General features: G+C 39.5%; 1 protein-coding gene across 1 annotated transcript in view; it reads left to right on the top strand.

Annotated features, from left to right (window-relative positions):
* The window catches only part of LOC135221711 (signal recognition particle receptor subunit beta-like), a 148,292-nt gene extending 135,781 nt beyond the window's left edge, over positions 1–12,511 (top strand). The window contains exon 5 of the mRNA XM_064259493.1: positions 11,007–12,511. Within this exon, the coding sequence (XP_064115563.1) occupies positions 11,007–11,205 (199 nt within the window). The 3' untranslated portion in view covers positions 11,206–12,511. The remainder of the gene's footprint in view (positions 1–11,006) is intronic.
* Positions 12,512–13,030: the final 519 nt, after the last annotated feature.

Below are 13,030 nucleotides of genomic sequence, written 5' to 3'. Positions count from 1 at the left end.
TATGTATTTTTATGAATCTGAGGTAGAATTATACATGCTTCCCACATTCCCGCAGTGTGGGAATCAGGTATATAATTACTGGGGAAGTTGGGTAATTAAAAATGATATTTTTCTGATAAAATTGTTTTAATTATACTTACACAGTATTTATATAATGTGTAATTAAAAATGACAATTGCAATACACTCCCTGAACACCTGAATTATCCCTGGTCACTGACCAGCCCGAACTGTATCCCCACACATTTACCCACTAAGTGGGTAATTTTAACTGTCAATGTTACCAACGCTGCAGGTAAAATCTTGTCAAATGAGTTACCTGTGTTACCGTTGGCAACGCTGCTGCAAATACCGGCCACCAGAGGCCTGTTTCCTCAATTGTTTCTTGTTTGCCATGCTAGCCGACCCCATTTAAAGAGTTTTCACATTTTGGATATCAGAAGACGACTTTGGACTGTTATTAAAGATTTTATCCCGATTTGACTTTGGATAGGTACTTTGTACTGGCTATGGATAAATAAATAAATATCTTCGCTGTCTGCAAACGCCTCTGCTTCTGCTTCATCTACAGTTCGACGATCGAGCCTTCTACTGCTGGATATGTTGGTGCTCATCGGTTCTGCACGCCCTGCAAGCGTAGGATGAGTACCCTCACACATGATCGACATTCTCTTTGTTATTTAGTGTAGGAAGGTTCAGTGTAATACCAGTCAGAGATGTTTGTCTTGGTCAGGAGACAAGGAAGCATTAGAGTTAGTTATCCAAGAAATTAGTGGACAGGTTATCATCTAGTATGTTTTGCTTATTTCTATTCTGACGAATAATTTAACTAAAAATAGAGATAGTGGTAGTAGTAGTATAGATGATTCTAATCGTTCTTTTTCAGCCCCCTTGCCTGTTCCAGAACCAACCCTAACGGATGGCGGGGGTCATCCGGGGGTCATGGAGAACCGCAAGCCTCCGGGTGGGTAGGTTCTGCCAACCCCCCTGGCGCAGAGCAGGCAGTGTTGGCAGCAGACTTCCCCTTCCCTCAATGTGTAAGTTCTGAGGATGATGAAAATTTAGGTCAGATACAGACGAGTAGGGATAATAGGCTACACATGTTCAGGAAGAGAAGTGCAAGCTTCTTCGGGTCGGGTTTTATTATAGTAGTTTATAGAGGGACAGTTTGTCTTTAGAGCCTCTTGGTTTTCCTGCTTTGAGTTCCTTGCACCAGAAGCTTTCTAGGTCCATGGTTGGTCGTTCAGGTCTGTCGGGTTCTGAAGTGTTAAATACTGCTCCTTCGTCTTAAAGGTTCTTTTCATTTTGAGGATAAATTTCGTTCGTCTTGCGATGGTGGTAAACTTAATCAGGTTTTCAATTTGACTCTACATATACGGTATGGTAATTGTTAATATCAACTAATTCTTGGTTCATTGCATATTGACTTAAAATAATTCAGTATGTAGAGAAATTGAATAACAACTACGGCTAGCCTAGTGTTCACGACGATATATCGTATGCACATACAGTAGCCTAGCCTAAAGTATTCGCTGTACTACATATCAGTATAGTAATTTTTATAGTGGCTAATGCTGTAGGTTCAAGGCATTCTGACTTCGGATAATTCAGTACAGGTGTAAATTGAACATGAAACGAGAATCCGATCTTAGGATAATTCAGTATGAAATGTAATCAAACAGGAATGAAGATCAGATTTGTCCGACTTCAGCATTATAAGTGTATTATATGTATCATCATATTAGCATAGTATAAATACTAACTCAGCAGTCAGTTTCTCATTCTGGAATCAGCTGATAGCGAATATGAGTTTGCGTCGCCATATTTAACTCATTCTTGTCCTGATTAGCTAGCTTACTAACGTAACAACTCTTCCTCACTCATGCCATGTTTGTCGTCTTGAGGGAAGATGTGTTTTCAACTATGTTGACATTTAACATAGCCAATAATGGTATCTTGTGTCATATAATCAGATATCATTAGGCAAGTGTACATTTCATTGCTTTCCGAGAATTTCCTCCAGTGACGGAATTCGTTTGTACGATGTCTTCATCCGTTTAGCAGACAAATTGTCGTCTGTAATTACATTATGCTTATGTCAATTACAGTTATCAAATTACAGTGACAACTGAAATTAATAGTAGGGTAAAGAGTTACATTTAAATTACCTTAAAATATGTAATTGATTACTTTTCAATTAAATTACAATTACACAAGCTTGTCGTCAACACACAGCACTGTTGTAAGGGGGTGTGGCTTAGACAGGCAATGATGCCAACTAGTCAGTTTCCTTCTCTCCAGATTCAACCATATCACTTGGTCTCGGTTAATGTTTTTGTTCTTAGTTAGCGTAAATGAATATCTGGATACTTAACTTATATGGAACAAAGTCATATCGTTCGTATTACGACGTAATTTAAGTCCAAAATTTGACTGATACATCTCATTGGAAGCTAGTTTTTTCCCTCCGTTTAGATTGCGTAAAATTAGCGATTCCGTTCGTTTTCACTCTTTTTCATAGGTATTACAAGCCTTACGTTATTAATCTTTTGTCGGTGTGAAAAGAAAAGTAAATGAGCACTCATGCTATCAGTTTTCTTTTACCACGGCTGCGTTTGAATTCTACAAAAGCTTGGGTGTTTTATCCATGTTGCTGATGCACGTAATATTGCCTTATCAGCTTCAGCTACATCTATAACATGAATTCAGTAATTACTGTCGCACGCGGATGAATACAATAAATGGATGTTGCTATCGGATTAGATTGTATTAACAACAAAGCAGTTCTGTTCGGTTGTTCATAGCCGTACGCAGTTATACGAGTATATATCATTAAGATAATACTTTTTAACTTAGAAGAGGGTGCAAAGTTATGGAGGTGATGTTAGATGATTGTAATTCTGCCTCTCTCTGTCTTTTACTTTCCTGATTTCATATTCTCTCTATTCATCTTACTTTCTACCCTCTCCTAACACTTGATTCATTGTGCAACAGAGAGGGTTTTCCTCCTGTTACACCTTTCAAACCCTTTACTTTCAATTTCCTTTTCAGCGCTGAATGATATCATAGGTCCCAATACTTTGCCTTTGGCCTAAGTTCTGTATTAAACCCAACTATCTCGCTGTCTGACCGCATGCTACTGCCTAGGCCAGCTGCGTGAGAGATATAGAAACTTATTTTCAAAATTACTAACCCCATCGTAAAATCGAATTAACGCAAGACAAATTGCTGTACCTTGAATATGGTCTGTATTCACGATCACGTCTTGAATAATTTTCCAGATTTTCTAATGTTTGTCAAGATTATCGTGGGGAACAGAGTCAGTCTAGTTTCTCTCTCTCCCATTTTTTCTGTTAAAACTTATAATGTCTTTACACAATATTCTTTATCTGGTCATTCTTTGGAGGTCGCTTCGGAGTCTTCTCTCGCTCATCCTGTTTCTTTGCCAATGTTCATCCTTAAATTTAGTGATTTCAACCTCTCTCTCTCTCTCTCTCTCTCTCTCTCTCTTCTCTCTCTTCTCTCGTCTCTCTCTCTCTCGCTCTCTCTGGGGTTAAAGGAAGTAATTCTGGAGGGGCTGCCTTCTTAGCAACTTCCACGGGTCCTGTAGTTCTCAGACTGACTGCTGGTGTTGATGTTTCAAAGGCGGTATCCGCAACTCCGTATTTTCATCCTTTACTTGTTTTGAGCTCTTACAGGTTTGCGGAACTGGTGACGGTTGGTTCTTGTGAGGGGGTGGACAGCAGTCGGACAGGGGTTACGTCATCATGTCTGGGGGAAGTGCAGGTTTGCGCAGTCGAGTATGACTTGCTCAGGAGTTTATCATCTTGTTGGTATATTGTTGCGCAATCGGATCGGGTGGCTCAGATATGACAGGATCTTGTATGTCATTTGGTATCAAGCAGCCAGGCGTAGTAAGTTCCGGGTTCTCGGGTGCTGCTCTTGTGGGGGTTCGGCCTTTCTCCTTTTCCTTTTCCGTTCTGGCCGGATAGGTCTGACAGAGGATAGATACCTTTGAAGAGAGAATCGGTTGCTAGTTGTGGGTTTTTGTTTCTCCGGCGAAGGAAGTGAGTAGAACGAATGGTGGACTTTGTCCATTCACTCTTTCCGCATTCCAGGCTCCGGAGGAATCTCACGGTTAATTCAAGTAATGTTGTATTCAACTAAACCTGTAGTCTCTCAAACATCAGTAGGCTGATCTGGTTTCGGCGAGTCGGGCAGTTTTTGGGGAAGACAACTGTAGGCTAGCATCACTTTCTGTATGAAGTAGCGGGTAACTCTTCTGCCTGAGTCCGAGTTCTGGTTTACGAGTCAGGTGGGGTTTTTCTCTATTGGGTTCCTTCATTGATTCGTGTGGTAGGGGTTATGGATCATGAGGCTTGTATTAGGAAGACACCTTTCACAGCCAGTGGGAGTCCTTGTCCCACTCTGTGTGGATGTGGTGAGAGTTGATTGGTGTTTCCCAGATCTTGGACTGTTTGACAACCTCTTCACTTTGGTTTCGAGGGGGTTTGCATACCAGACTAACATTTCGGATGGTTGTACTATGTTCTTTTCAAGGAGAGGAGAGACTTCTTGTTATATCATCTGCCTCAGCAGTATTCGGACATTCATAAGAAGGGGTTCTTAGTCAAATCCAAGGGTGCAAAGTATCACAGCTTCTGGAGGAATGTTTCGGTGTCAGCGATTGTGTAGATGGTTATTTGAGAGTCGGTGTGGTTTTTCACAACGCTCTACCTTAGGGAATTTCAGTTTCTTTAGAGAGGTTACTCGCGGGTCCTGTCGTTGCGGTAACTCAGTTTTATAGTTGGCTTGGTAGAGTTAGGGTGTTAGAAGTTTAGGGAGGCAGTGATAGTCTAAATGAACTTGAGTGTTTCTGTTGGCCAAGCTTAGAATGAGTGTATTGTTCCTTTAGGCCCTTGAGGTTGGGCAGATCCTGATGGTCATGTTGGAATGAGCAGTAGAGAATTGAAGGTCCTGCACACACAACTTCTCCTCCATACATGAGAGGCTAGATAGCCACATGGGAGGTTCACCATTTCCACTCCATACATGAGAGGTATAGAATACCACGAGAGGTTCTTCAGACTCAGGCAGTACCTTGGACTCGACACTGACGGTATGGTACCTCCTCTGCAAGCATCCTCACCAACTGAACTGGACGACCAGGTGAGGAGATTTGTTTTTACCTCCATGAATAAGAAGTATAGCTTACCACATGGGAGGTACTTTTAACTCAGACGGTACCTTTGACTCAACACTGATATTGAAGTAATTTCTTTGCAAACATCGTCACCTCCGAGTTAGATAACTAGGATACATGCATTTATACATTGTAGATTGTTTATGAGTTACCTGCGTATGTTCTGTGGACAGGTCGGGCTGAATTAGATTGATCCCACTTCCGTGTAAATGTTGTTAATCGGGCTAATTCAGGTGTTCAGGGAGTGTATTGCAAAATGAAGTTTTCATGATAAAACTAATATTGTAATACTTATTTGAACACCTGAATGATTCCCACCCTCCTCCCCACTTCAATTTGATAGTGAATGATTCATTCAATTGAGGAAACAGGACTCTGGTGGCCAGTATTTGCAACAGCGTTGCCAATGGTAACACAGGTAACTCATTTGAATAGATTTTACCTGCAGCATTGGTAACACTGACAGTTAAAATTACCCACTTAGTTGGTAAATATGTGGGGATATAGTTCAGGCTGGTCAGTGACCAGGGCTAATTCAGGTGTTCAGGTAAGTATGACAATATTAGTTTTATTATGAAAACTTAATTTTTTATGATAAAATAGTTTTAATTATACTTACACTTGTAATTGGAGCCCACCCTCCATCCCTTAGCATGGATTTCTGTTGGTGAGCATAAACAAACTGAGCTCTTTGCCGTGTTGTTCCTCTCTCTTGCCCTGAAAGTGGACAGGGCACTGTTACCTAACCAAAACAAATAGAAAATTAGCCCGACCCGTGAATTTCAGGATTTTAACTCCCGGCGAGTGAAACTCTTAGCTATATAATTATGGGTAAGTACTATAATTAAAACTATACTTTATCATAAAAATGTCATTATTCTTCTGCAGGGTTAATCATGAAATAAGTTTTCATTGCTATTTTGTTTTGTGTCTGTTTTGCTTGAATCTCATGTAGGTCAGATTTTCATCAGTTCCTTTTTGCCACAATTTGATGTACTGACTTTGATGGTACTTCCATATCCAGTAGTACTCTGTTTTCCCCTTCATATCACACATCCATGTTACCTTAATCATTGAGACTGTAATCCATTTTCTTGGTGTACCATGTTTCTGTATCGTTTTAATATTTTGTCATTGCTCTTAGCATTTTGCAGCCACATCTCTCTGAAAATCCACCCCCTTCCATTTTCTGTCAGTGCCAGCGTTTCTCTTAAAGAGTAGTTTAGGCCCCAATGCTTGCATCATAATATACTTAATGTTTTACTTATCAGCAATTTTCCAGTTGGTGTATCCACTTCATCCATGCTGTACTACTCTCTTTTTCAGTACCTGCACCATAATTCAGTGTTTCCTCCCCCTCATTTGTTTTCATGCATTTAGGGTCTAAAAATGATTCTAATCAATTTATGTTGCTATATTTTGCAGTTCACATTATCGCTTGTTGCACCATGTGTGATATTCAACATCTGTTCTGGTTTTGCCCCCACACCTCTCTTGAAGCTTTTACTTGGTCACTTTCCTGACTATTTATTCATTTTCCTTCTTTCCAGTCAATGTGAGATTTGTTTCACTTACAATTAATTTACCAAGCATTTACATGCACGGTAGCTTTAATTTGAAATTTCCGGTAGCACTTCCAATGTTTTTTTGTGTAGGTGACTACCCTGCCTACTATTGGGGATCAAGTGCCTTGGTGGCGTGGTCGGTATGGTGTTGGCATGCCACCTCAGTGGCCCCAAGTTCAATTCTCAGGCATTCCATTGAGGAATGAAAGATGTGCCTTTCTGGTGATAGAAGCTCACTTTCGACATGGTTTGAAAGTCATGTAAAGCCGTTGGTCCTGTTGCTGAATAACCACTGGTTCATGCAATGTAAAAACACCATACAAGCAAACAAACAAACTATTTGGGATCAATAGGTGCAACAAAACAGGGAAAATCACTTCTTTTCTGTTGGCCTTCGATACAACGTTGAATGCTTGCAGTAGTTTTTGTTTTAATTTCATCGCTATTTCTCAAATATCCTTCCATGATTTGCTGATGTATGTATTTACTTATCTGGTAGCCTTTACAACTTAGCTTAGACAGTTTATTGGAATTTGTGACTTTTTTTATGATGTCGGATTCTAGTTCCTCTTGCATCAGGTATTGTAGGGAGGTTTGAAAACCTGCTTAACTAAAGCAACCTAAGACTCCCATACTATATGCTCTAACTGTAGAGGACAAGTGTGTTCAAAGGATCTTACTTGTGATGAATGCAAGTATTGGGATGAAAGGCAGTGGAAGATGTTAAAATCTCATTTAGAAAAGCTAGAAAGAGATAGAAAAAGAAGGTGGCCTCTAGAGCCAAGGTTAGGGCTCATAGTCTAGAACCAGCTCCTAAACTGAGTGTAGATGATCAAGCCATTCCTTCCTCCTGTGCTCTTGCCTTGTCCCGCACCCTTAGTTTTCTTAATACATATTGCTAATATTATACCACCCACACCTGTGCCTAGCTCCCATGCTTCTAACTGCAATGCCATCGCCAATGTAGAGTGTAAGTTTGACCTTGTGGTCAACACAGTGACTGAATAAGCGGAGTCAGTGAAAGTCCCAGTGGAGGAGATGGCTGTCTATTCCATCAACTCTCCTTGACTAAATGTCCCTGTCACACTCCCCTGAACCTGGGAGAAGATATACTGGAAACCCAAAGGAGATTGATGGGGTTTGCCCATTTGTCACTCATGGTTTATGCAGTGGAAGAACCTCAGACTGCTGTTGGAAGGCTGTATTTGTTATTGTCCACTGGTTGTCCACAGACTTGGATTTCAGCCCTGATGTGTCCTGTCCCTTGAAGAGATGTAGCATCAATAAGATGTCCCCTATTCTGTCTAAACAGACTAGGGACCCTTCTCACTCCTCAACCAGGATGCTGTGCTTGGCACAGCCCGGATTACTTTTCACCAGAGTGGCGGTAGTATTTGGTGCTCAGGTGCTCTTCAAACAAGAAACACTCCTCATCATTGTCTAGGTGCCCTCATGAGCATGCAGTGTGCTCACCTGAGTGACATACGACAATCACAGTCTCCATGTGCCCACTGACTGCCTCTGCACTCTTGACGCCAGTTACCAAGAGTTTGGTGCCAGCAGACCTCACTGGTAGGAAGTTCCACAATCAATGGCACAGAAGCTCGTCTGAGGTTTTTAGTTGGCTAGGACTCCAACAAGGCACAAAAGCTCTGCAACCTTAGAGCAATTTAGCTTTCACTCACATGGAAGTGGCTGCAGGGCTGGTCATCCATTACACAAAGGAGTGTTAACAGGGCATGATAGCAACACTCCATTTATGCATCCCTGGTTACCCCAGGATCCCTCCAATCCTGGTCTTTGGAAACCTGCAAGCATCTGTCTTGTGTTATTTAAAGAGGTTCCAAAGTCTCTGTTCTGACGCATGAGGTAGCTGTCAGGTCACTTACCCTAATGTTTATGTCTATAACATTGATAAGAAATCTGCAAGTATGAAGAAAACTGGGAAAATCCACAATTACTTTTAGAAGGTCCAGGAACCACTTATGCTGTGATCAATTAAGAGATCTTCATCCAAGAGTTTACGTAGGCTTAGAGCATTGCTAGTACTTGTCTCAATAGACTGAATGGAGGAAGCTTGTAGCATCTACTACCAAATCCAGAGTAAGGAAGAAGTCAGGCATTCAATGATGTTTGCAAACAGATCCATCAGCAGAGTTCTGTACATCTTCCAGAGGGCTCTCCACATGTCCAAGGGAAGGAATCATTCACATGGGAGAACTTGGTGAACTCTGCTGAAAGCATCTGACACCATACTTGTGACGTAAACCCAGAGTGAAAATCTCCATTGTCAGGAGACAGAGTTACCTTGTTCCTCTTTGGTTCTGTAGGTAGCTTAAGTTGGTGGTGTCAGCATAATTCTTAAGCAGTGGCCTGAGAAGACAGTCATAAATACTTAGAGACCTGAGAAGACAGTCATAAATGCTTAGAGACCTGAGAAGACTTCCTGAAGCTCTGGACTATATCTCTTTGATCTGAGATTCCAACAGCTGAGCTCCCCATCTCACAGTTAAGGCACATGAAAGTATGAGATCCGTTTTCCAAGGATCAAGAGGAACTCCTTTCAGCAGGTTTGGGCTTTTGCCTTGCCAATGGGGGTTGTGAAGAACAGTCTTCATGGTGGGGATCTTGATATCAGGAGACATCAAGGCCATTTTCCAACAGGAAGCTTGCTAAAGCTGAAGAAAGAGCATACAAAAACAACTGTGCAGAGCCAAATTCTCATGAGAACTAGGTGCCAATTGCCATGTGAAAAGGCTTAGCCTTAATTAAAGCAAGACTAAGGAATGGACTTGTCATTGGCTGTGAGGAGGCATCATGCACTGCTTTGATGGACAGGCTAACCCTGTTTCTGTGCCTAAAATCATTCTTATGTAAACTGCGTGGGTGAATAGCAACATATCTGACTTCTTCAGTGCAGACCTTTTGACCAAGGCATTGACACTAAATCCACGAGTAACTGCAGGGAATTCCACAAGTTCTGTAAATAATCCAGAATCAGCATGTACTTGGCCCTCATGTCTATGGAATCAAATGAGCTGGTTGAAGTCAGTGGTTGGTCTTCATCCCCTCTAAAGGTAGAAAGAGGAAGAGCAGCATGAAGATTCCAGTGACTCTGGCAAAATCTCCTCAGTGTTATACATTTGCAGAGTGTCACTTGTTGTTAAGTATATGTATATCTCTTTGTGGGATTAGAAGGATAGAAGGTGCACTCATTTATTTATGACAACGGTGGAAGGCTTGTGCTTAGAAATGGTAGATGGAAGCCGAAGCAGAGAACCTCAAGAACCTGAGCCTCCATGCTGATGGACTCCGAAATTCCAGGTCTTTTGAAGACAGCCCCCAATATGGAGAGAGAACAGATGAGACAATGGGACTTCGTCTCCAGCCACCCTTCACCAGTTCTGGAATGTTCAGCAGCCTGTGCTTTTCAGCCAGATTGTTTTGGACTAATTATAAGTAATGGATACTAGTGGTGAAGCAAATAATTTTTAAAACAAAATTGATATTTTCATACAAACTGATTATTTATGATACAAATTTCCCATCTTGCAGTCCCTTTGATTTCTCTCAGCTAATGGTCCAGAGAAGGCAGAAAGTCAGGCATTTCATAACTGGGAGGTCAGGAATCCATTGGTTGTTTTGCAAAGCTGTTGTTACTATTTTTACCAAAAAAATTAATTTTGCTCTTCTCAGTAAAATTATATTTATAGTTCTGCATTTCTTGAGACGATGTTGGTGAAGAATCAGTGTTGTCAGTTACAGATACGATTTTGTAAGGAATGATTTACATGGATAGTATTAGGGAGAAGGAAAATATTAGCTTTTACTGTTTACTGAAATAAGCTTATGCAGTCTAGATACGCTACTGTATATGTACGGTTTTATTTCATTAGTTACTAGTATTTTTTTAAGTAAATACTGCACAGAAAGTTAGTTACCAAATGTTTAGAACCATTATCATCCCTCTTTTGTTTAGGTTAATTTTCTTTAAGAATTTTTGCAAAGAGGTCTCTTTTAAAAAACCATAGAAACATTTGCAGGTCTGCTTTGAACTTCTTTCAGCCGAGTTCTTTTATTATGGTAGAGAGAGTATTTCTTTGTAATGACTTTTGGGTTCATTCACGTAACATTACTGTATCTAGAAAGTGAGATTAAGAACTAGCTGTTTGTATCTATGATAATCATTTTAAGTTTGTAATTCGGTACTAAGTTTTTAACATTATTTTCAATCTGCAGGAACTTGTTAAGAGTGACGCAAGCCAATCAGCTACAGTCTGTTGGTGAAGGTGGTAATAATAATAGATATCTTGGCCACATTGGGAAAGACTTTGAGTTCAGTCACCTCTCACCCATGAAAGTAGAGTTTGTTGAGGTTACTACAAAGAGTGGAGAGAAACTGAATCCAGTGACAGCATGGTTACAGCAGTTAGCCTGATTGTTCAGAAAATGTGATGTTTAGGTAATTAAGAGACATTGTTTAGATCCTTTACAAGATCTAGGAGTTTGATGGAGTGTGTTAAAGATGCTCTGTTAGCTGTAAGAGTATTTTTTTGTGCTTATGCATAAGAACTGCTCTTGTTAAAAATTGATGAATGCTGATGTAGTATGTGAGGTTAAACTAAATCTTATATTATTTTTTTTATAATGCTTAGATATCTTGTGTTGTGTATGTATTTAATGTTTAGCATGGGGATAAATGCTATATTTTCAGGAAATAATATACACATACTACAAAGCTGTTATCTATTTTGATATAAAACTATCCTTGTAAGAAAACAAACTCAAAATACCAGAAAGTTAAAAACGAAGGCATGTAGAGAATAGTGTACTATGATACAGAAAAGGTACAGTAATATGACAGCTTCATAAGCTGAGCCAAGATTGCAACATTTGTAATGTTCGGGAACTGTTTCTTGGAAGTGAGAAAGGCTTGTATCACATTTCAAAGCTGTTTTTATTTAAGGAGGTACTGAAGCCTTCTTGTTAGAAGTGGAGTTGTCTATTTTATTTCTTGATCATTTCTTTCATGTTATCTGTAATTTATGCTTTTGTAATCTTAATAGTATAATGGTACAAATAACCCATAAAACTGAATTTGAGTAATAAACAATTTAGTCTAATTTTATAATCCTGGATTTAATTTCTGGCAACAGTTTATAGGGACAAAAGCACTTGCTTATAGAGTAATTCAGTGCATTGATTTGTAGCAGGCATGGGTGCCTGCACATAGGGGCAAGGTCCCCCCTCCCCTTGGAATCCAGTGAACACGGGAGGTTAGTTCTTTTTCAGATGAACAGTGAAAAAATGTATTACATCTAACTATATTTTTTCAGTTAAAGTAAAGGTATCCTTTTATATAGTATAATGTTTGCATGCAGTGTACAACTGTTATTCTTTCAAAAAAATTTTGATTTCAGTTAGTATGTATGTGGAACTTAAAAAAAAAAAGTCAATGTAACTTTTCATTTTTTCTTTATTGCATCTTGCTTTGCTTAGATTATTGGTATTGCAATCCCACTGCATATAATGTATGTATATATACATATACTGTATATATATTAGGTTCAGAGGTCTGGATAAACTAATCCTTTATAATAATAAAAGCTTTATTTATTAAAGATGTAAGTGCTGATACTATTTTGGAATTAACCTGCTAGTTCAAAGGGTCAAAAGTGTTTGTCTGCTTAATATCCGAAACTATTCTTGTATGTATTAAGATTTCCCGCCCTTGGAAAATATGCTGCAGGGCTGCCCCAGGCGCCCATGGTAGCAGAGTTTCACAACAGCCCAAGATCAGAATGATTTTGTGAAAAATAGTAAGTACAATGTATCCAAATAAAGTAGGTTTTCAGTTTGGAGTTCAGAGGCTTATCTGAGATATTTGCTGGTATGTTTTGACACAAGGTTAAATTACTAATCTTATAATTTGTTAATGCTCAATTTGTTAATGCTCTCTCCTTTTTGAGCCATATAAAGCTATGTTTTTATTTACAAGTAGCCAAGCTTGGATGCCAATTTAAATATGGTAAAGGGTTGCAGTACTAATTTTTCAAAAGAAATTGCAGCAGAGGTTGCAGTTATGCACTCTGAAATTCATGATGCTACACTTTAGTTACTAAATGCTGATAAATAATGCCATACAAGGCTTTGTTCTTCTTTGCAAAATGGTGTTAGCATAGTCTTTGTTGTTGTATGTACTATACTGTGAAGAAATTTCCGCATTTCTAAAGAAAATAAAATTGCTGTTTAGGTTGAGTTTT

The sequence above is a fragment of the Macrobrachium nipponense genome, chromosome 20 (assembly GCF_015104395.2).
Source record: "Macrobrachium nipponense isolate FS-2020 chromosome 20, ASM1510439v2, whole genome shotgun sequence".
Lineage (NCBI taxonomy): Eukaryota > Metazoa > Arthropoda > Malacostraca > Decapoda > Palaemonidae > Macrobrachium > Macrobrachium nipponense.
This window is presented reverse-complemented; position numbering and strand designations above follow the sequence as displayed.